The sequence below is a fragment of the Psammomys obesus genome, unplaced genomic scaffold, assembly GCF_907164565.1.
Source record: "Psammomys obesus unplaced genomic scaffold, mPsaObe1.curated_primary_1811, whole genome shotgun sequence".
NCBI classification, from domain to species: Eukaryota; Metazoa; Chordata; class Mammalia; order Rodentia; family Muridae; genus Psammomys; species Psammomys obesus.
The window spans coordinates 6,087,480-6,113,300 of record NW_026585687.1 but is presented as its reverse complement, the minus strand read 5'-3'; the positions used below and the strand labels follow the sequence as shown (position 1 = coordinate 6,113,300).

The 25,821-nt window shown below is 38.1% G+C and overlaps 1 protein-coding gene across 1 annotated transcript in view; it reads right to left on the bottom strand.

The window, feature by feature from the left end:
- Positions 1 to 25,821, bottom strand: part of Sh3bgrl (SH3 domain binding glutamate rich protein like) — an 84,370-nt gene that overhangs the window by 16,556 nt on the left and 41,993 nt on the right. The window contains exon 2 of the mRNA XM_055592715.1: positions 2,203 to 2,388. Coding sequence (XP_055448690.1) covers positions 2,203 to 2,388 — 186 coding nt within the window. The remainder of the gene's footprint in view (positions 1 to 2,202; positions 2,389 to 25,821) is intronic.

Below are 25,821 nucleotides of genomic sequence, written 5' to 3'. Positions count from 1 at the left end.
CAACTTCTATGCCTCTAAAAATAATAGTTCTAAAATGAACTGTCAAGATCACATATTGGCTTATATTGGCTTAACTGATCACTTTGAAAATTATTTTTAATTAAAATATAATTATATTATTTTCCCCTTCCCATGAACCCCCTTGAATTCATGGCCTGTATTTTAAATTGTGCATATATAAATGCATAAATTCCTTAAACTGGCTAGCCTTTGCAGTGCGTTCTAGCTACTGATATTCAATGATTTGCAGAAAATTCAGAATAGCCTAAGTTCCTTCACCTGTCTTCACCTATAATTTACACGTTGGCCCTATATTCAATAACATGAAAATCTACAGCAGAATTGTTGATGGAAAACATTTATATTAGTGAATTTTCCCATTTTGGTCATACCTTTCCCTTAGATAATACTAATTAGAAGTAAGATGTTCTCTAAGAAAGCAGGAAGCTAGAGCCTGGAGCCTGTGGGAAAACAGGATCTTTTCCGGAGCTGAGTGTCCTGAGGAATAGTACTCCCTCAAGAACCAGCTATACCACTCCTAGGCATATATCCAAAAGATGCTCAAGTACACAACAAGGACATTTGCTCAACCATGTTCATAGGAGAATTTTTTCTTAATAGCCAGAACCTGGAAACAAACCAGATGTTCCTCCACGGAGAAATGGATATGGAAATCGTGAAACATTTACACAATGGAATTAAAAACACAGCAATTAAAAACACAGAAATCATGAAATCTGCAGGCAAATGGTGGGATCTAGTAATGATCATCCTGAGTGAGGTATCCCAGAAGCAGAGAGACACATATGGTGTATACTCACTCATAAGTGGATATTAGACGTATAATATAGGATAAGCATATTAAAATCTGTGCACCTAAAGAAACTAAGCAAGGAGGACCCTGGTAAGTTGCTCAATCTTCATTCAGAAAGGCAAATTAGATGGACATCAAAAGAGGGACCAAACAGGGAACAGGACAGGAACCTGTCACAGAGGGCCTCTGAAAGACTCTACCCAGCAGAGGATCAAAACATATGCTGAGATTCATAGCCAAACTTTTTGCAGAGTGTAGGGAATCTTATGAAAGAAGGGGGAGATAGAAAGACCTGGAGGGGGCAGGAGCTCCACAAGGAAAGCAACAGAACCAAAAAATATCTGGCCACAGGGTCTTTTCTGAGACTGATACTCCAAACAAGGATCATGCATGAAGATAATTTAGAATTCCTGCACAGAAGTAGCCCATGGCAGGTCAGTGTTCAAAAGGGTTCCCCAATAATAGGAACAGGGATCGTCTCTGACATGAACTCAGTGGCTGGCCCTTTGATCACCTCCACCTGAGAAGGGAGCAGCCTTACCAGTCCACATAGGAAGACGAAACCAGACCTCATGAGACCTGATAGACTATGGCCATATGGAAGGGGAGGAGGACTGGACTGGGGGAGGGGCATAGGAGAAGAAGAGGGAGGGACGGTGGGATTGGGAAGGGTTGGGGGAGGGGGCTACAACTGGGATACAAAGTGAATAAACTATAATTAATAAAAAATTAAATTCAAAAAGGAAAAAAAAAGATGCTCTCTAAGAAAAGACAGCCTTTTCAGTCTTCAATAAATCTGTGATGTAAAGGCGCTATGAAAAAATTGATTCCAAGCCTGGAGTAGAGGAAAGCCCCTGTAATCCTAGTAATCAGATATTAAGGTAGGAGGATAAGGAGCATAAATTCATCTCAGCAACATAGGACTTTGAGGCCAGTCTCAGCTGTCTCAAAAAACTAGGTGGCTCTATAAAGGAAAACTCGGAGGCGGAAAACAAGAGTACTCTACTAGTGAGGAAATCCCAGAGCAGAGCAACTTCCAGTGAAAAAACTAAATTCTAGGAGCCAGGAGAGGACCCTGGGCAAGTCCAGATGAGAGCCAACAATTAGGCCATGGCAACCTGTGTTGCTGTGGTTGGCATCAAAATGAAGAAACATAAAGCCTACTGTATATCCAGTTTCTGTCATTATACATGTACATGTTTTGTTTGTTCATTTGATTTTTGGTCCTAGAGAGCAAAATACTATGTAGCTGCTTAGGGTGGTTGCAGAAGACAGCTGGTTGTGCAGAAGAAATGACTCTACATGGGTTTGGAGGTGAAGCTGAAAGGTGTTAGCTTTTTTTTGAGACAATCTATTTCAATAAATAAGAAGTTAAGTAGTTTCCTTACCCCGCGGTACTGGCTTTCATTGAAAATCTGAGGTGGCAAGGGGTACCCTGTGGCTGGTCGACTGTTCTCAGGTACATTTTCTCTCATCCACTTTCGATTCTCTTCATTAGCTGCAATATCTTTTTCTTCAAATCCTATTTTGTTGGCTTCTAAGAAACCAAGCACATCTTGCTGTTTCTTCTTAATCTGGAAGCCAAAAGGAGGTGAGGAAACAATTTTGAGAAAATAGTATTTATTCTTTTTCTTCTTTTTTGGACTCAATGGGTTTGATTTAGGAATGCATAATATGCTTATTCAAAACATATGCATGCAATAACAAATGATGGGAAAAGAGACCATGAATTTGAAGGAGAGAGGAAGATGGTGTTTGGAGGGAAGAAAGAAATGTGAATTACAATCTCAAAAATAATCAGAAATGATAAAGTTTTTCTAAAGTGATGAGCTCATTGCTACAAAGTCAAAATAATTTACCACTTAATTCTAGTGTTGGAGATTAAAAAAGAGACTTCCTACACCAAAGGATTTTATTTTTCAAAATCAACAAAGTCAGTGCTTATTAGCCAGCAGACATGAATTTAGACATAGATCAAAATTGCAGTGCAGAAGAAACATTTGCTTTCATTACTTTCTTTTTGATGATCTTACAAGTGAACACCATGAAGATCCTTTTTTACCATCTAACTTTCTCCTTTTCCCACTTAAAGTTCTATATCTAATAATGCCGATCTAATTCCAGATCATGCATATTATTAACTGTATGGTTAATTCAAGCATCTTAATCAGTAGCAATGTCTTCATGTGCCTCATAGTCAGTCAAGTGTCATTTTTACGGTTCAGGCCATAATCTATAAAGTAAAAGATCTAGGCCTGCCTGTATACTAAGTTGGTAGCATAACCTGTATCGCTCATTATCTCATAATATGCATAGTTAAGGCACCATTCACATGCCAGTGCTACCTCGTTAGATTATTAGTGGAGATCACCTACTTGCCTCCTTATCGCACCAAAATCAGAGAGCTTTGGAAATAGCAAAAATAATGCTTACTAGTATTCTCCTATGAAATGCATTTATTTGAGAACTTGATTTCACATATGTTCATATTTGTTCATATAATTATGTTAAAGGCACTTTTAACATCTGAACTATATAAAGAATATGCAAGAAAAAGGGTTTTTTCTTTTATTTTTATTATTATTCGCATTAGTTACATTTTGTTAATTCTGTATCCCAGCTGTATCCCTCATTCCCTCCCCAATCCCACCCTCCCTCCCTCATCTCCTCCCTGCCCCTTTCCAAGTCCACTGATAGGGGAGGACCTCTTGCCCTTTCATATGACTCCGTTTTGTCAGGTATTTTCAGGACTGGCTGCAAAGTCCTCCTCTGTGGCCTAACAGTACTGAAAAGGGGGTTTGTTTGTTTGTTTGTTTGTTTTTATGTTTGTTTGGGTTTTTTTTTCTCAAAGGCTACAAGGCAGAAGCATTTAAAACAAAACAAAAACTCAAAGTAAAATACAAAGAAGTAGTCCACAAAATGAAAATCAAAATGTGAAAAAAGAAACTCACAGACAAAGATGTTTTAAATTCACATTTACCTCCTTTACCACTGTGTACATGCACCAGGGTTATATTTTCATCCAAATTATTTCTAGCTATTGTTACATAATTCATTTTAAATAATACAACTCAAGGAAAATTTCTCAATTTACTAGAGTAAAAACAGAATTCCGGGTGCCTATTTAGGTGAATAATAAAAGTCCTTTCAAAAAGATCAATTATAATCTAATAAAATGTACAATGAAATTAATTTTTCTAACAGTACTATTACTTCATTGACATATAAAATTAAACTATCATCCAGGCGTGGTGGCACACACCTGTAATTCCAGCACTTGCAGAGACAGAAAAAGGCAGATCTCTGTGAGTTTGAGGCTAGGCTGGTCTACAAAGCAAATCTAGTACAACCAAGGGTACACAGAGAAACCCTGTCTTGAAGAAAAGAAAGAGAGAGAAGACAGAGAGAGAGAGAGAGAGAGAGAGAGAAAGAAAGAAAGAAAGAAAGAAAGAAAGAAAGAAAGAAAGAAAGAAGAAAGAAAGAGGCCCTCTATGAGTCTGAGCATCTGCTTTGATACACTGCTAGGTAGAGTGTATCAGAGCATATGCTGAGAATCATAACCAAACCTTGCGAAGAGTGCAGAGAACCATATGAAAGAAGGGGGAGTTAGAAAGACCTGGAGAGGACAGGAGTTCCACAAGGACCAAATATATCTGGGCACAGCGGTCTTTTCTGAGACTGATACTCCAACCAAGGACTATGTATGGATATAACCTGCTCAGATGTAGCCCATGGCAGCTCAGCATCCAAGTAGGTACCCTAGTAAGGGGAACAGGAACTGTTTCTGACATGAACTCAGTGACTGGCTCCTTTACCTTCCCTCCACCCCTGAGGGAAGAGCAGCCTTGCTAGGCCACAAAGGAGGACATTGCAGCCAGTCCTAATGAGACCTGATAAACTAGGATCAGATGGAAGGGGAAGAGGTCCTCCTCTATCAGTGAACTTAGAGAAGGACAGGGAGCAGATTAGGAAGGGAGAGTGAGATTGGGAAGGAATGAAGGAGGGCGCTACAGCTGGGATACAAAGTAAATAAAGTGTAATTAATATAAAAAATAAAAAAATTAAAATTAAAAAACAAAAGAGAGTTAAAATTAAACAGTGATTTCAACTTTCATCACAAAGGGCAATTCAGTCAACATGAAATGGATCAAGTAATTTGTGACTATTTAGACTATTTATTGATATGAGTAGATATATCATATGGTACTTTCAGTAACCTAGAATTTCAACAATAAGAATTATACACATTCCTACCATATTATCACCACTGTGTTTCCGTAGACACAGATCAGAGGCCCTCTAAAATAAAGAGTTCTTTGAGGTCTTTGCCACCTTATTGGATGCTTTTTATGTTGAGCCCACAGTACTAAGTAAATACAGTGGCTTTGTCTGGTATCAGTATGTACAATAGGATATCTTTACTAGCAACTTCATCTGTTATGTCAAAGGTTGAGTATCTTTTTTTAAAAGGAGATTGACAGGGTTTCTGCTTTAGAGGATACCAATGGAAAAGGGCAGAACTTTGCTAATGATATGGGATAACAAAAGGTTTTGTTTCTGTTTTCCTGAAAAAAAAAAAAAATCTGCCAGCCTAACACAAAGCACATTTTTTCTTCTGATACTTTAATGGTACTAACAGAGGCTCTGACTATGAGGAGCTAAAATCTGAAATGAGGGTCAGAAATTTTACATAGTCATTATTTAACAGTATTTACATGGTTAGTGCTAAGCAAAGAACTTTACTGGAGTCTCTATGTCTAAAGAAAAGTAACTCCCATAACCTATGCATATTACCATCTACTGAGAGAGTTAAATTGAGAAACTCAAATTTACACAGTATCTATCTATCTATCCATCCATCCATCTATATATCTACCTATCTATGTTTTTTGAGACAGGGTTTCTCTGTATTGACTTAGCTGTCCTGGACTCACTTTCTAGACCAAGCTGGACTTGAACTCACGGAGATCCACCTGCCTCTACCTCCCTGAGTGCTGGGATTACAGGTTTGCACCAGCTCAAAGGTTAAACACAGTATTTAAATTAGATGCTAAGAACAATGCAGGATGGTTAAGTGGGAAGGAACCAGTGAATTACAAAGCCAGGAAAAAAAAGTACAAATATTGTTGGTATTAGTGATGCCCTTAGGCTAAATGTAATACAGACAGCACCAATGTAAGCGTCTCTACCAATCTTCATGGTTTCAGCCAAAGGTGAAGTTAGTAAAGATTAATAAAACTGGGGCTGGCAAGATAAATTGTCTTGCATGCACACAATTTTGAATTTTTACCCAGAAACTGAGTTTTAAAAACAGCTTAGCCTCTTTGCCTTTTGGGATGGGGATTGAGCGTTTTAGTCTGGGTCATCTCTCTTGATTAGTTTCTTTAGATGTACAGACTTTAATAGGTTTATCCTGTGTTATATGTCTATATGAGTGAGTATATACCATGTGTGTCTTTCTGCTTCTGGGACAGCTCACTCAGGATGATCCTTTGCAGGTCCCACCATTTACCTGCAAATTTTGTGATTTCCTTTATTTATCATTGCAGAGTAATACTCCATTGTGTAGAAGAAAACAAGAAACAACCTAAAAACCTGCCACAGAGGGCCTCTGAAAGGCTCTGCCCTGCAGACTATAAAAGCAGAGGCTGAGACTTATGGCCAACTGTTGGGCAGAGTGCATGGAATCTTATGTAAGAAGTGGGAAATAGTAAGAGCTGGAGAGGACAGGAATCCCACAAGGAGAGCAACAGAACCAGAAAATTTGAACACAGGGAACTTCCCAGAGACTCATACTCCAACCAATACCATGCATGGAGATAACCTAGAACCCCTGCACAGATGTAGCCCATGGCATTTCAGTGTCCAAGTGGGTTACATAGTAATGGGAAGAGGGACTGTCTCTGACATAATCTGATAAGCCTGCTCGTTGATCACCTCCCCCTGAGGGGGGAGCAGCCTTACCAGGCCACAGAAGATGACAATGCAGCCACTCCTGATGAGATCTGATAAACTAAGATCAGAAGGAAGGAGAGGAGGATCTCCCCAATCAGTGGACTTGGGGAGGGGTATGCATGCAGAAAGGGGAGGGAGGGTGGGATCGGGAGGGGAGAAGGAAGGGGTTTATGGGGGTATACAAAGTGAATAAAGTGTAATTAATAAAATAAAATAAAAACAGCTTAGCACGATGGCACCCACATGTAATCCCTGCAACTGGCAAGGCAAAGATAGTCAGATCCCTGGGACTCACTTGTCTACATGGCAAGCTCTGAGATGGTAGGGATACCGTCTCAAGATAAAACAAGATACCAGAGTAAAATACCAGAGTAAGAGCATATCACACACACACACACACACACACACACACACACACACACACACACTATAAAAACTTAGACCAAAAGTGAAAACATACCATACTAAAAACTGAAGACTTATTAATACAAAAAAATAAAGGCATTATAATGTGCTACACTGGGGCTCAAAATCTCTGCTATCACATTTCTTAAAAATAACTAAAATCTACAAATGAATGAGCAATTGTGTAAATAGTTTGTAATTTTTAGAAAATCCTACTTTATAACAGTCAATTCCTTCATTACAAATTCAGATATAAAAATTCTCTGTAGCTCATTGTTTCAAACTGTACTCAGAAAGAGCAACTCAGCAACAACAACAACCGACATCTTTGCCTAACCATGCTAAGGATTTAACAGTGAACAAAGAGTAGTGAGAGCTCCCTTTCCTTACTTGTTTCACTATACTTTCAAAATCCTTTAGTTACAATCAGCCGCTCATCAAAAAAAAACAAAAAACAAAAAACAAAAAACAAAAACAAAAACAAAAACAGCAACAAAAAAACTGGTTTACCAACAATGCAGCAGTTTTGAGTTAAGATGAGTATTAAAAATTCTTCACTCAAGCCAGAGGGTGGGTGGTGGCACATGCCATTAATCCTAGCATTCAGGGAGGCAGAGTTAGGGGCAGGCTGATCACTGTGAGTTTAAGGCCAGCCTGATCTACAAAGCGAGTCCAAGACAGCCAAGGCTACACAGAGAAACCCTGTTTCAAAATAAATAAATAAATAAATAAATAAATAAATAAAATCAAAACACACACACACACACACACACACACACACACACACACAAAATGAATTCTTCAGGTCAGGAGGGAGACAGAGGCTGGCAGAACTCTGAGTTCCAGGCCAGCCTTGAGTGAGTTCCAGGACAGAGAACCCCTGTCTCAAAAAGCAAAACAACAAGAACAAAAAACCTATGCTAAAAGCAAGCTGGTCTGACTGGGCTACCTTGTCTCAATGACTATGGTGGAAGAACGAGTGAGGATGATTCCCAATATCAACCTCAGGCTTCTACATGCACACCCATCTTCATGTGTGCCCATATTCAGTCAAAAATGTACAAACACACATGTGCAACTCACACACATATACACAAAAATGGAGCAAAGATGGAGAGGAGGGAGGGAAGTAGGGAAAGAGGGAGAGAAGGAGGGAGGAAAGGAGAATAAAGAATTCCTCTTTCTAGGCAGAGTGATTCATGCCTATAATCCCATCCCTTCAAGAGGCAGAAAGAGAGAATGACTGGGTCTTGAGGCCAGCCTGGGTTAAAAATGAAATTTTTCCTTGTGGAGTTCCTGTCCTCTCCAGATCTTACTGTTTCCCACTTCTTTCCTAAGATTCCCTGCACTCTGCCCAAAGATTGCCCATAAGTCTCAGCATCTGCGCTGATAGTCTGCAGGGCAGAGCAACAGAACCAAAAAATCTGAGCAACCAAGGACTATGCATGGAGATAACCTAAGACCCCTGCACAGGTGTGGCACATGACAGTTCAGTGTCCAAGTGGGTTCCATAGTAATGGGAAGAGGGACTGACTGTCTCTGACATAAACTGATTGGCCTACTCTTTGATCACCTCCCCCTGTAGGGGGAGCAGCCTTACCAGGGCACAGAGCAAGACAATGCAGCCACTCCTGATGAGACCTAATTGACTAGGATCAGAAGGAAAAAAAGACCTCCCCTATCAGTGGACTTGGGGAGGGGCATGCATGCAGAGGGTGGAGGAAGGGAGAGATTGGGACTGGAGGAGGGAGAGAACAACAGAGGGGATATAAAGTGAATAAAGTGTAATTAATAAAGAATTTTTAAAAAATGAAATTTTTGCCTAGAGCTCCCCCGTATAAATTATACATGTCATGTGGCAAAGGCACAGGAAATACCTTTCCATGTAATTCCAAGACACAATTTCCAAATCTTTAAGCTCGTAGTGATGGTTGTTTAAGAAAAGAGATTACTGCTTGTCCCCACTAATATCAATCTAATTTATCCAGGCAAGCCCACTCCCTGTGTGAAGTTCTCCAGAGGGTCTCTACTCTGTCTCCCTGTTACTTTCTGCAATATACATCATCCAGCTTGGGGTAGACCCACCTTATCCACAGGTTATTAGCTCCTGTTGATCACTCAAATTGTAGACAAGATGGAGCCTTTATCTAGTGTATTTTTCTGGAGATTGCATAACCATAATAACGTTTAAGATACATATTAGGCATAGTAAAATAGTAGTAAGAATTAATAATAAAATGGAAGCATTATAACAATGTATTACCACAAAACCTTTGTGAACATGCTATCTCTCAACTAACACACACATGCGTGGGTAGTGCATACAGCACAGATATGCTGGATAGAGATGGCTCACATCCTGGGTGAGATAAACAAGATGTCAAGAAGTTTCATCACACTACCCTGGATGACAACTGAAATTCTATGAACTATTATTTCTGGATCTACAATATTTTGGACTGCTGCTTACTAAAAATAACTAGAAAGTGAAATCATGGAAATGGAGTACTATTGGACACAATGCTTGCCAATGATTTCATACATTGAGATTGTAGGTGACTTTCGATGAGGTGACAAAGCACCTGGACATAGGGATCCCTTTTCTCCATGATCTTGGCAATTTTGAGGTGTACTGGTCAAATATATCGTAAGGCCTCCCCAGTCACATTTATCTGTCTTTTTCTCTCTGACAATTAGACTGAGATTATGAATTTTGGGATAAAGTATAATAAATGAATAATCTTCTCATTCTCTCATACCAGAGAACACCTGATAGGAACATAACTCACTAAGGTGATATTAACCTTGATTACTTGGTAAATGAAGCATGTGTCATTTTTCTTCAATACGTTTCCTTATCTACACTGTATATTATGTATTTGGAAGTCAGTAAGCCCAGCCTACACTTGAACAAAGAACTCTTTATAAAACTCTAACTTCATAGTGAAAATCTGACAGTACTTCTTAGCTAGAAATCCTGGGAAATTCAAGAAACAACAACATATGAGAGATTGCTGAAAAGTGATATACCTCGGTCTTTGAGGTTAAATAGGATGGGCTTTTCATAATTCATCTTTTATTATTTTCTTATTAATATTATATAATATTAATGGTAATATATAATATTATTATATAATATTAATATATACTTATTTAATAATTATATAATCGATAATGTATTTTAATGATTATATAATATATTATATACATTATTTTCTTAATATATACATCCAAACTGAAGTTTCTCCTCCCTCCTCTCCCTCCAGTTTCTCCCCCCTACCTCCTCTCTTCCCCAGATTTACCCCCTTCTGCCTCTCCTCAGGAAAGTGCAGGCCTCCCACAGACATCAACCAAACAGTGCATAACAAGCTACAATAACACCAGGCACATACCATCACATCAAGGCTAGACGGGGCAACCCAGTAGGAGGAAAAGGGTCCCACAAGTGGGCAAAAGAGTCTACTGTTAGAATTCCCAGAAGAACACCAAGCTACTCAGCCATAACATCTACACAGAGAACCTAGCTCACACCCCTACAGTCTCCCTGATCTCTAAGAGCTCTCATGAGTTCTGGTCAGTTGATTCTATGTCCATGTTCTTGTGGTATGCCTGATGCTGTACTCATAAGTGGATAATTAACTGTAAAGTGAAAAAGACAATCTTGCTACTGTCCACAGGTCCAGAAAGGCTACATAATAAGGAGGGCTGAAGGGGGAACACAAGGATGTCCCTTGGAAAGGGAAACAAAATAGATTTTGAGGGTGGACTTGGGGGTGGTTGAAGTTGGGAACAGGAAGGATCAGGTGGGGGAGAGGGAGAAAATACCAGGGGAAACAACTGAAACTGGAGGTCATTTCAGGGTGGAAACTTAGGGAAATGGAAACTCCATGGAATGCATGAGAGTAACCCTAGCAAAAACTCCTAGTAATGGGGGTCAGGGAGCTTGAACTAGCCTTATTCTATAACCTGTTAAGACCTCAAGTGAAGGGATTAGGACACGAACCCAGCCACAAAACCTTCAACATCCAGTTAGTCCTGCCTGTAGACTGTTCTGGGACCAGAGCCTAGCATAACTGTCATCAGAGAAACCAGAGAGGCTTTATCCAGCAACTGATGGGAGGCAGAAGTGGAGTCCCACAGCCAATCATTAGACAGAGCTCAGGGAGTCAGACCTCAATTTTTATTTGGAAACATGTCTTTTAAAAAAATCTTTGGATTAAACACATGAAGTATCATATTAAAGTGATTGGTACTTTAAAATGAAGTTTATTAGTGGTGTTTATTTATATCTTAGCCACCTTTCCCAGTGTAAGATATGCCATCTACTCTTGAAGTAGTGGTGCCTGTGAAATGTAAAATATGCCAACCTACATTCTTTTAAGCCAACATACATTTCTTCTAGCAAAACTTCTTGTACACAGAGAAACCGATAAAGATCACTGCTTGCATACAGATTTTCTTCCATCCTCATATTTTCCAAAATAGCACTTGCAAGTCTTAGAACAAAGCTGATGAAAATTTTGTACCTTTAGACATCACCAGAGAGAGCTCTATAAAGTACCTAAATGTTAACATATTACACAACAGGGAAGTTGAAGTTTTATGTAATGTGGAAGAAGAGGAGACGGAGGAAAAGGAGGAGGAGAAGAAAAGAGGAGGAGGAGGAAGAGTAAAGCCCTAAAATTTCACAAGGTTTGGAGCTTCTGGTCTCATAAAAGCTATGGGTGCACCAGGATTAGAGAAAAAGGATAGCTATTATTTCCAAATTTAGCAGATAAAAAAAAAGACCGAGAGGAGTTAGAGAGATGTTTCAGCAGTTAAGAGTACTTCCTGCAGCCTCTGAGTGCCTGTAATCCTCGGACTCGAGGAGGGAAAGGCAGGCTTGCCCCTGTGAGTTCAAGGCCAGCCTGCTCTACAAAGCAAGTTCAGGACAGCCAAGCTAAGGCTGTAGAGAAAAATGTTCTCTCTCAGAGGGGTTAGGGAGAAGAGCACTTGCTGTTCTTGCAGAGGTCCTGATTTCACTTCCCAGCACCCACATGGTGGCTTAAAATCACAAGTAACTCCAGTTCTATGTGAAGATCCAATACTTTCTGGATTCCACAGGTACCAGGCAGTCACATTGTGCATAGACAGATGCAGGCAAAAGACCCACACACATAAATAAATCAAAAATAAATAAATAAATTGCTGGAAAACAGATTTTGCTTCTTATTATTATTAATAACAGCTACCATTGTAAATGCCAATTAAGTGAAAGTTAATATTTCATGTATATTTTTTCACTTGATATTCATAATATCCTGTAGGGAAGGTATCCTGATTTTTATGTTATTTTCATGTTATGGATTAGATTATCAAGGCTGAAAGAGAATGAGGAAATTTACCCAAATTCACAAAACCAGTACATTACAGAACTAAAATTCAAATTTAGATGTCCTTTATCAGAAAATCTTACATTATTTCACTACTTTGCCAATCTTCTCTCAATTTACTTTCTACGTTTTTCTTTTCATTTTTCATTAATTTTTTATATTACAGTTTATTTACTTTGTATACCAGCTGTAGGCCCCTCCATCATTCTCTCCCAAACCCACCCTCTCTCTCATCTGCTCCCTGCCCCTCTCTAAGTCCACTGATAGGTGAGGTACTCCTCGCCTTCCATCTGACCCTAGTTTATCAGGTCTCATCAGGACTGGCTGCAATGTCCTCCTCTATGACTAGCAAGGCTGCTCCTTCCTTGGGTGGGAGGGGGCGTCAAAGAGCCAGCCAGTGAGTTCATGTCAGAGACAGCCCCTGTTGGATGCTGAGCTGCCATGGGCTATGTCTAAGCAGAGGTTCTAGGTTATATCCATGCATGGTCCTTGCTTGGAGAATCAGTCTTAGAAAAGACCCCTGTGCCCAGATAAGGAATTCTTAGTTCACCAATATGGCTCATAGGGTAGATACCTGCAGCCAAGCCAGACAGCCTCAGGTACCACATAGTGGAGAGAGAACCACACTCCACAAGTTGTCCTATCACATTCACACACACTCAATAAATAAGTAAATAATTTATAAAGAAACCTTTATATAGGACTGATAAAATCTTACAAGGACTAATACTCCCTAGCATAGTGGCATGCACATGTAGTCTCTGGTATTTGAGAGACTGAAAGCTGACACTCTCATAAGCCTAAGACCAGAGAGCACACTGAGAAGCTTAGTGAAAGACACTATTTATTCCAAAGGTAATATTTTTTTATGTGTGCTTGTTATAAAAGTTAATTGTAAATTCAATGTAACAGCATATAAACTCTTAATTTATTTTCTGAATGACTACACAAATGAACAAATTTCAACAACATTCAAAGAAAAAAGACAACTGAAATACCTACTTCCAATTGGTAGAAAAGGTCCAGTATTTGATCCTGTCTGGTACCGTTATGGGATTACTAGTTGATTGAAAATATAGCTCTTCAGAAGAAAACAAGAAACAAGTTAGGAACCTGCCACAGAGGGCCTCTGAAAGGCTCTGCCTTGCAGACTACCAAAGCAGATGCTGAGACTTATGGCCAACTGTTGGGCAGAGTGCATGGAATCTTATGAAAGAAGTGGGAAATAGTAAGATCTGGAGAGGACAGGAACCCCACAAAGAGAGCAACAGAACCAGAAAATTTGAACACAGGGAACTTCCCAGAGACTCATACTCCAACCAAGTACCACCCATGAAGATAACCTAGAACCCCTGCGCAGATGTAGCTCATGGCAGTTCAGTGTCCAAGTGGGTTCCATAGTAATGGGAAGAGGGACTGCCTCTGACATAATCTGATTGGTCTGCTCTTTGAGCACCTCACCCTGAGGGGGAAGCAGCCTTAAGAGCCTTGCCACAGAAGATGTGGCACAGAAGATGCAGCCACTCCTGATGTGATCTGATAGACTAAGATCAGAAGGAAGGAGAGGGGGACCTCCCTATCAGTGGACTTGGGGAGGGGCATGCATGCAGAAAGGGGAGGGAGGGTGGGATCGGGAGGGGAGGAGGGAGGGGCTTATGGGGGGATACAAAGTGAATAAAGTGTAATTAATAAAAGTTAAAGAAAATATAACTCTTCAATACAATTGGGGAAGCACTATTCCTAATTGTCTGAGAAAAATGCAGATTGATTTCCAAAGTGGTTGTACAAGTTTACATTCTCACCAACAATGGAGGAGTGTTCCACTTTCTCCACAATATCTCCAGCATGTATTGTCACTTGAGGTTTTTATCTTGGCCATTCTGATGGGTTTAAGGTGAAATATCAGTGTCATTTTGATTTGCATTCCCCTGATGACTAAGGACGTTGATCATTTCTTTTAAGTGTTTCTCTGCCATTCTATATTCCTCTACAGAGAATTCTCTGGTTAGATCTTTACCCCATTTTTCAACTGGATTACTTGATTTGTTGCTTTTTAACTTCTTTAGTTCTTTATATATTCTGGATACAGCCCTCTGTCAGATATAGGGTTGGTGAAGATCCTTTCCCAGTCTGTAGGCTGTCGTTTTGTTCTGATGACAGTGTCCTTTGCTTTACAGAAGCTTTTCATTTTCATGAGGTCCCATTCATTGATTGTTGCTTTTAGAGCCTGTGCTGTTGGTGTTTTGTTCAGGAAGTTGTCTCCTGTGCCAATAAGGTCAAGGTTCTTCGCCACTTTTTCTTCTAACAGATTTAGTGAGTCTGGTTTTCCACTTGGACTTTAGTTTTGTGCAGAGTGATGAATATGGATCTATTTGAATTTTTCTACATGTAGACACCCAGTTAGACCAGTGCCATTTGTTGAAGATGCTGGTTTGTTTCTTTTTTTTAATTTTGTGGTTTTGGCCTGTCAAAAAGTCAAATATCCGTAGGTGTGTGGGTTTATTTCTTTATCTTCTATTTGATTCCACTGACCCACCATTCTGTTTCTATGCCAGTACCATGCAGTTTTTATTACTATTGCTCTGTAGTACAGCTTGAGATCAGGGATGGGGATACCTCCAGACAATCTGTTGTTGTACAGGATCATTTTGACCTCAAGGTCACTCACTGCTCTTACACATTAAAAAAAAAAATAACATAATAGCAATTTTATGATCTGAAGGAAATTGTAAGTTATAATTATACAATATAAATTTTAGACTAATCCATGATCTCAAATAATTAGCTCTATACAGCCCTTTATCACATCTGGCATAATTCTGCTGCAGGGAAATAGATGAATTAAGGCTAGAATAATAAGGGAAAAGAATAGATATGCTGGATGTGTTAGCAATGCGTTATATGTATCATGTCCCTTTTTGTATTACACCATGTATAATCTCACTGTAAACTATAATGTGAAAATTATTATTTATGAAGAATTTCCTATGAGCCAGGCACTGTGATAAGCTCTTTACATGTTTATTTTATTTTATTCTCACAATAATCTTCTGAAGCAGCTGCTATATTTTCATTCCAGACACTCTGACAAAGAAAATAATGCTCAGATGCATTAAAGAACTTGTTGCAAATCACATCTTTGTCCAACCTCTAATAGAGTAAAAATCACCACTTAAAAATTAAGTATGCAGAATAACAAATAATGTACTGCCTTGCTTGAGGCCTCCTGCTAATTAGATCATCTGTTAACTTATTGAAGTTCTCTTGAGCATAGACACGGCTCATAACAATTGTTGTATCAGTCTTCATTTCAAAGCCTGGTCTAAAGTAGCAGCAGGAAAACCTGGAGATTATTTTTAGTGTCATTTTTTGTTGTTGTTGTTTATTTTTGAGAATGTAATTTAATCGCAGCATTTCTCCATCACGTTAAGATTTTTTGTTGTTATTTTTCTTGTTATTATGTGTTGTTATTTTTGCTCTTTTACCTTGCTCTTGCCTCATGTACCATAAACAAGTGTTTTATCACTAAATCACATCTCTATCCCTTATTGCGTTTTTTTGAGATAGGGTCTCACTACATGGTCCATGTTGACATCCAGCTTATAATCTGCCTCAGCCTGCTGAGTCCTGGCATTACAGGCTTGCAGCACTATGCCACACCTAAAGCATTTTATGTGCATTGTTAGTGGTTTGTGACTACAGATTATTACAGGAAATGGCTGTCATATGAATTATACTGCCTGTACATAAAGTTATCGCTACTTGAAACCTTTTTCATGTATATGGACAAATGTAAATGCAAAATGAAGAGCATTATGACATGCTTCCACAAAAGTCCAGCAGCTTATGACTACACCAGGCTACAGGAAATGGCTTTTCAGAGAAAACAGGGTTAACAGGTACCCTAGGCTACTCTCACGACTCTGGGAATATCCTTTTGATTTATAATCAAGGCTTCAACATATTAGTCAAAGTCCACTGTTTAGTTTCCAAATGCTTGTGATTCTGTGTCAATGACTCTATTCCCCTGTGCTCCTACCTCCCACACTCATCCACTCTTCCTTGACTCCTCTCATTTTTTTCTGTGTTATGGGAAAATGTTATCAATAATTATGAGTCCTTTTAATGGATTATCTTATGATCATCTTATTCCAAAACACTGTAAATATTCTAAAACAAAGAAATAAATCTTTATGCAAAAAAGAAAACCTCTTCACACTGTTAGAAGCAACTATCAAAGCTCAATAATTGGTATAAGTGTTATTCTAACATTACGGATCTTCCATACAAAAAGTTTAGACTAGTGTCACACTAAGATTTTGAAAATAAAACTGTTCATCTCAGCTCCCACATTCCAGTCTTAAAATCACTATCATTAAGAACTCAGTACAGTAGCTTTCTGTATAGCTTTCAATCCCCTTTAAGAGAATAGCGTTATAACAGAATAAAGAGAAGCTGAATCATTACAAGGAACGTTAAGAAAAACAACTCATGTCTTTCTCTATGTAACGAATTCCAGCAGTAAGGAGACTGTGTCCTAAAGCCACTTCCTGTTAATGCTACAGGGCTTCTAATCCCCGTCAGAGAAAGTCACCAGACAACCTTCCCATATAAGGATTAGCAAAAACAAATCCTCAAACAGGCTGATGTGAAGTAACAGGGCAGGCATATGAGAACCAAATATGGTAGCTAAAATCTGCAGCTCACAAGATGCCTTTTTTAAAAAGGCTGTAACCATCAACCTATCAGTTCTTGAATCACAAGAAAAGCAATAAGCTTACTAGTATTGACCAGATGACAAATATTAGCCAGACTACAGTGTGTCACATTAGCTGACCATCTTTTCCATTTCCTTTTCTACTGACAGGCTGTTATGAAATGTGTGGCCAAGGGGTAGGCATATAACATGAGAATGATGTGTCTGAATAAGTAAAGTCATTCATTCTACCTCCTCCGAAAGAAGCAAATAGATTTCCTAAGTGTCTCAGGAAACAAGCTTTCTCGCTACAGGAAAATCTCACTGTGGTCAGGAAAAAAAATTCACAGATACAATATAATTTGATAAGACTAAGTCCTCAGAGGATCCATGTTCTCTTCAAATGCAGGGTAGAACCAGATTCTGAGAGCTGTTGTACAGCCATAAGAGAATACAATACCCATATTCCTCTACAGGAAAACATGAGAATTAAAGAGCACATGCAGACTTCATCTTTATTCTCAGTGATCATGGTGTTCCTATTAGTATGATCAAATATGGTGTCAGTGCTGAAGGGTGTTAATTCAGACAAAATCAAGTAAAATCAGAAGTTTTTTTTTTCCCAGTGTGTATTAATAGCCATGGAAATATTCATAGCTTTTAACCTTGTAATTCCATGTCCAGATGCTTTGTTTAAGTAAGTAAACAAATGAGAGAAAAATGATGTGCCTGAAGGAATTGTGTGTGACATTTTGTTGAGTTTTGTTGTTTCTTTTTTGACAATGGAGATTTGAAAGTTGTCTGCATATTTACCCATTCAGACTTAAGTAAATGTTTGTGAGGTGATTACTTGAAAGAATACCACATGCACAGTGAAAACAAACATATGCTATATGATTATGTTAACAACAAGGGACAATATATACAAGATCAAAAGAAAAATCTAGGAAATTACATATTTTTATAATTTCAACCGTGAAAAGCAAAATTTATATTCTTAAAAGACTACCAATTTAAACAATATTATGATTGTTTCATAACTAATATATATATATATATATATATATATATATATATATATATATATTAAGGCCTTTCTAGTGGTAGCATGTCATAGAAGCAAGGCTGTGCACCATGGAATATAATGTTTCTTCTTCAGGAACCCCACCAGAGACTTGAGGGCGGTAGGACTTCTTGTTTATATTCAAGAGAATATGGCAAAGGTGATGGGCTGTCATTGTAATGTTATGTTAGACAAGGTGCTCTCTACAAGACTCACACTGGAATCTCCTTTGCTTACAATGAAGTAAACAAATTTTGAAGTCTCAAGGAATTCTGTCCACAACCAAATGAACATGAAAAAAGATTCAGCCTTCATGCAGCCTCCCAGTCAAAAGTCAATGCATGCACCTTGACTGCAGTTTTTCAGAGAATACAGCCATATTATAGCAGGACTTCTGACCCAGAGGCACTATAATATAATAAATCGATGTTGATTTAAAGCAATATAATCTGCTTTATAGCACAGACAGCCAATACAGGACCAAATTGACTTGGCTTTGACTCTCAGAGAACTTCCACCTATCGTGTATGACGGAGCAAGCTGATTAACCCTGTGAGCCTCAAATCTACCTGTTTGTTGAGGATAATAATAATATGCACCTCTTAGATCTTTCACAGAAAGTCATAGATAAGAGAAGCTATGAGCCTATTACATTAACTGCTAGAAAAATGGCTAGATTGTAAGTTACAAGTTCTCACATGGCCAAGACCTTGTACAGTTTGCTCATCGTGTTATTTAGTAGCCACTATATCTGACCTACAGAAGATATTGTATATAAATATGTACTGAAGGAATTAATAAACAAATTAAAGCAAGCTCTAATCTATGGGCTCACTCGCACATACCTCTGTGTATGTATAATAAAGAAAATTAAGAAAGAATCCCTACCCGCTAGCTATTAAACACAGTGAATAATACCATGGTACAAAAGTCACAGAAAAAAATTCCTTCAGGAACTGTATGACAATAAATGTGTGTAAATGAGGAATCAGACTTTGGAATCAAATATAATAAGATTTATATGCATAACTGAATAAAACCTTTCTGAAGATGCTATCACTACCAGTACAAAACACTACACATGAGGGTATAAGGTGTTAAAAGGAATCAATGCGGTCTCTAGGAAGCCACAGTAAGGCAAATGATTTGTGAAATCCTGGGCAAATGTCTGAGCATTCACAAAGCCTAGCAGCCTTCCACACTCATATCACAGGGCTCTCAGAAGCAAAAACCCAGTAAAATACCACTAAAAAACCGAATGCTCTTTCCAAAGCTTTGAAAGATGCAAGTATTTACTCTCTTACAGCAAAACTCCTGAAGTACAAGCCTCAGAAGTCACATCTTTAAACAACCGCCTATAAGAAAGTTGGCACACACAGTCTATCAGAAACCTGACCAGAAGTTACTGTCAAACAATGTATTTCTTAAGCCCCAAACATGACTGCAAGTTAAATATCGTCAATACTTTTGTTAAACAAAACAATTCTTAACCCTCAAGGTCAACCATCACATAAAAAATATCTAGCCACACTTTAAAATTGCTATGTTTTCATAAATTGACTACATAGTGTGACAATTTACTGCAAAATGAAAAGAACTGCCACTCCCAACATAAACATAAGTATGAAGCAGTAGAAAAAGCTCCTAAGTCAATCTAAACCTCAATCCTCAAAGCCTTCCAATCCAGTCTGTTGTTTGTGTTCATGGTAAAATTCCATCAGCATTTATGTCTGAGAAGAAGAGGTACAGAAAATATTGTGAAATAACACGGAGTTGGAAAGTCATTGTCTTAACCTCAAAAAGTTCCCCAAACCTTTCTGTGAATAATACAAATAATACCCACATGGAGCCATATGCAAGTTCTCAGAAATGTAGATCTTAATTATTTTCCATCGAAAGAAAATTAACCACTGTCCTTCATTTTTTCCAAAGGGAAAGAAGATGGTTTTATATTTGTGTCATTGCATTTTCTGTAAAATGCTTTTCCTGTAAACAAAAATTTGTCCCAACATATTAAACATATTTTAAGATATTAACTTCCTCAAATTCAAAAGTGGTATTATGGTAGAAAGAAATTAAAAAGAGAGGCAAAAGATTCAAGGACATTTGAACAACTGATAATTGCATCAATCAAGTAAGGACAGACAGCATCTCAGCCAACTCACTCTGAAGAAAACCATCAACTGCAGGAACAAATTACAAATACAATCTTCTGCCATCATGATCAAATTCCTAGAAATGCATCACAATTCCCAATCCAATTTTTGTTGTCATTTGGACTTTTGCTTATTTGTAACGCAAGCTTTTGCTATACAACCTTTGCTGACCTAGTAATGTAAACCACATCATCTTAAATTCACAGAAATCTCACCTCAGCCTCAGGGGGGGAAATGGTAAGATTAAAATAATGCATATGCAGTCCTGTCTGGCTTTCAGTTTCACTTTTAAAATTCATTGTATTTATCCTTCATAATTACTATTTAGTGAAAGTTACAATAGCAGGAGACCTCAAATCTCTATATACATTTTGTAACTGGATAATATTCACAAGTACTTCTTTTCAATTTTGTATGTCATGTAGTCAACATTGCAAACCTTGTGTAGTTAAAATCAAGACTTTTATTACTATTTTCATTCACAGAGATTTTATTTTTGCACATGGAAAAATTTTGAACCTGCTGCCCAAATAAATGTGTTTGTCAAATATAGTTGATTTAAGACAAAGGAGTTCAAGTGACTTTATGCAAACATTTGACACTGCAATTTGTTCTACTTTTAAAAGAAATTTGTTAGAAAATTTCATAGGAAATATATATTGATAAATGTTTTAACAATCTAGTTTTTTAATTTCAGTGCTTCTTCAACACTGCACAGGTTGAGTTGGGAACCTATTTCTGTTCTAGTTACCCAGAGATAGAGACAGACAGACAGAACTAAAGGTATGCAGAAAAAGAAAAAAGTGGACTGGAGATGTCATTCAGTTGGTAGCATGTCTGTCTAGCTCTGGGAGATAAAGACAAGAGAATCAGGTGTTTAGGTCATCCTGAACCACACAGAAAATCAGCATCCAATTTCAGATATGTAAGATCCTGTATGAGAGAAGGAAAAAAAAGTACTCTGCATGTTCAAAGTAATTTTCCCTAGGCTTTTCTCAGAAAATAATTGCTAAATACATACCAACTAGTAGTGAATCTCTATCATACTCTTTATATTTAAAATCTCCTTATTTTTGCAGAAAGCACACTTTGTAAAACAGAAATAAAATACCAAATACTATTTTTTTCTGATTGTCTTAGCTACAATTTTGTTCCACCAACTCCCCCACCCCCTACTCCTGTCGACAGCTAGTGAGGTGCTATCATTACAAATAAAATTAAAAGACTTTACTACAACAGAAAATTCTCAGTTCTTATGATAACAAATTCATTTGCTATAAGCAAAAGGGAAAGTCTGAAGCCTGAGCTCAACAGAGTGCCCCAGACGATGTTCCAGACAGCACTACAAATCTACTCCCACACTCAGGCCAATAAAACATGTTCTAAGCAGCCCAGCTGAGGACAGCTGGCATATATCACTTAATTAGTTAAGCAAGACCAGAACTGAAAATAGTTAGTAGGCTAGTAAATAAAGATTGCTAAGACAAAAGAACTCTTGGCACTTTACTTGCAAATTTCTGTGCAATATAATTGCTGACAGTAATGTGGACTATGAATATCGAAAACAATAGCATATCCAGCAATAAGTACTACTGGCAAAAGTACTGAAGGGTCTGAAACTTTATTCTACTTGTTATCTTAAAGTAAGCCTGTCAGAATTTTTTCTTTATTTTAAAATTTATTTATTATTTATTATAATTTATTCAATTTGTTTCCCTGTTGTGGATGCCTCCCTTATCTCCTCCCAGTCCCACCCTCCCTCCCTCTTCTATCCCTATGCCCCCCCCAAGTACACTGATAGGGGAGGTCCTCCTCCCCTTCCACCTGACTCTAGCCTATCAAGTCTCATCAGAACTAGCTGCATTGTCTTATTCTGTGGCCTGGAAAGGTTGCACCCCCATGGGGAGGTGATCAAAAAAACAGCCACTGAGTTCATGCCAGAGACAGCACCTGCTCCCCTTACTAGGGCACCCACTTGGATAATAAACTGCCTATGGATATCATCTGAGTAGGGGGACTAGGTCCTCTTCACACATGGTCCTTGGTTGGCGTATCAGTCTCTGCAGGACCCTCTGGGACCAGATTTTTTGGTTCTGTTGGTCTCCTGGTGGAGCTCCTGTCCCCTCTTTCTTTCTATCTCCTACTTCTTCCATAAGATTCTCTTCACTCTGCCCAAAGTTTGGTTTTGAGTATCAGCATCTGCTTTGATACCCTGCTGGGTAGAGCCTTTCAGAGGCCCTCTGTGGTGGCTCCTATCCTGTTCCCTCTCTTCTCCCACATCCAATGTCTATGCCATTTGCCCATCTGAATGAGGATTGAGTATCTTCTCTAGGGTCCTCCTTCTTGTTTAGCTTCTTTAGAAGTATAGATTTTGGCATGTTTATCTTATCTTACATGTCTAATATCCACTTATGAGTGAGTATAAACCATGTGTGACTTTCTGCTTCTGGGTTACCTCACTCAAGATGATCTTTTCTAGTTCCCACCATTTGCATGCAAATTTCACGATTTCCTTGTTTTTAATTGCTGAGTAGTTTTCCATTGTGTAAATGTACTCTTTCTGTATCCATTCCTCTGTTGTTTCTAGCTTCTGGATTTTATGAATAAAGCTGCTACAAACATGGGTGAGCAAATATCTTTGTTGTATAGCTGAGTATATTTCAGATTTATGCCCAGGAGTAGTATAGCTGGATCTTAAGTAGCATTATTCCCAGTTTTCTGAGAAAGTGCCAGATTGATTTCCAAAGTGGTTATAAAAGTTTACATTCCCACCAGCAATGGAGGAGGATTTACCTTTCTCCACATCTTCTCTAACATATGTTGTCACTTGAGGTTTTGATCTTAGCCATTCTGATGAGTATAAGGTGAAATCTCAGTGTTGTTTTGATTTGCATTTCCCTGATGACTAAGGATGCTGAACATTTCTTTAAGTGTTTCTCTGCCATTCGATATTCCTCTATTGAGAATTCTCTGTTTAGCTATGTACCCCATTTTTTAATTGGATTACTTGGTTTGTTGGTGTAGAAGATATCAGAAGATGGAATGATTCCCCCATGCTCATGGATCGGCTAATATAGTGAAAATGGCCATCCTACTAAAAGCAATCTACAGATTCAATGCAATTTCCATCAAAATACCAACAATCAATAAATGGGACCTCATAAAACTGAAAAGCAAAGGACACTGTCAACAAAACAAAACTATAGCCTACACACTGGGAAAAGATCTCCTACCTTATATCTGACAGAGGGCTAATATCCAGAATATATAAAGAACTAAAGAAGTTAAACACCAGCAAACTCAGTAAGGCTGTCAGAATAATTTTTAAGGCACTGCAAGAAAACAGAATACCCAAGACAACATGAGTCATAACATCAGCATTTCCTTGCACCTCTTTCCTGTTCTACACATCCTGTTCTACAAAAGAAAGAGAGGCAATAAACACAGTCCAACTAAGAGACCTATATCTTTTACAATAAGCAGTAAGCCAACTTGCCCTTTGCTCTGGAGGGAGTGCACAGTACGTTTCAATGCTGTTTGTACCGACAAGGCAATCCGTGGCTCTGCCCACAAGATGTGCACAAAAGCAAGAGGATCAACAAAGGACAATTTTGCCAACACCCAGTACTTATAATATACTTTGGCTACGAAGTAGCCTCTTATTCTTGTCTTACAGGTTTTTCAAGGTGAAGCTAATTTGAGAATCAAATGCTATGCTGGGTGATGAAAGCCTGTAATTTTACCACCTGGTTAAGCAAAAGCACTGTGGGAGTTAGTTTGTATAACAACTCAATTAAAACCACAAATCATGGATACTTAAAAAATTCATGGAGCAGACTGAACCTTATAACTCCAGATATAATGCATTCATTCAACAGTCCCTTTTGAAGTGGGTTGTTTATTTGTGAAATCAATTCTTGTGAATGATGTTACACCTTTAACTTTTCTTACCCTAAAACCAAATCTGTGTGTAACTAAAGACAAAAGTGAATTATGACCTCACTGAAAGTCTAGACAAGCTGACATTTATTCCTTCTATAAACACTTTCGTCTTAGGCATTTTGATCCTGATTCAGTGTAGTTACTAAAATAAATATAATTGTCAATTTTTTAAACTGGCAATTATCAAAGGAAGCCTTATTAAAAGTAAAGTACATGGGGTTAGCAGTATAGCTAAGCAGTAAGAGCATTTTGCCTGCCATGCTCTATGTCCTGGCTCATATACCAGCACTACAAAAAATAATAATGCAGGAAAGAAACACTCTGATGCCTAGTGTAATAACTGAAATAGTATGAAAAAAAAGTTTCTTTTAGTGTTTATTTCATCAGTAATAACAATATGTATAACTTACAGGGAATAAAATTATAGGAATTAAAATATTCATTTTACATTATTGTTTTAAAAAATGTTCAATTGATTGTCGTAAATGTGCCCACAAATCTGTTTAGGTTCCAACAAGAATGCAAAAGAGGGAGGATGGTGTACATATAGGCTAGGTTTTTTAATTGATTATAATTATCATTTAATAATGTTATAATTATTATATACTATTATTAATATTTTCCTTTTTATTGATTAATTCAATTTTCATCTCGGTTATAGGTCCCTCATCCCTCTCCTAATGATACCTCAAGACCCAGCTATACCACTTCTGGGTATATACCTGAAAGACACTCCACTATACAACAAGGATATTTGCTCAACCATATTTACTCAATCACGGGATTTTCATTCATAATACACAGAAACGGGAAACAACCTAGATACCCCTCAACCAAGGAATGGTTAAAGAAATTGTGGTACATTTACACAATGGAGTACTACCAGCAATTAAAAACAAAGAAATCATGAAATTTGCTAGCAAATGGGTGGAACTAGAAAAGATCATCTTGAGTGAGGTAACGCAGACCCAGAAAGACACACATGGTATCCACTTACTTATGAGAGGATTTTAGTCATATAGTATAGGTTGGACATACTACAATGTACAGAACCCACGAAGACAAGCAACAAGAAGGACCCAATGGGAAGACATGTACGTATAAATCGGAATAGGCTTGTTTTATAATAAGACAATAAGATATATTCCATTTTCATCATTGAGAAATGTACAGAGCTGGGAGCAGTAGCACACACTTGTAATCCCAGCACTTGGCGAGGTAGAAGTAGAGGCAGGTGGATCTCTGTGACTTTGAGCCCAGCCTGATCTACAAAATGAGCCCAGGACAGCAAAGCCTACACAGAGAAACTTGACTCAAAACAAACAACAAAGAAAACCACCAAAACAGGAAGGAAGGAAGGAAGGAAGGAAGGAAGGAAGGAAGGAAGGAAGGAAGGAAGGAAGGAAGGAAGGAAGGAA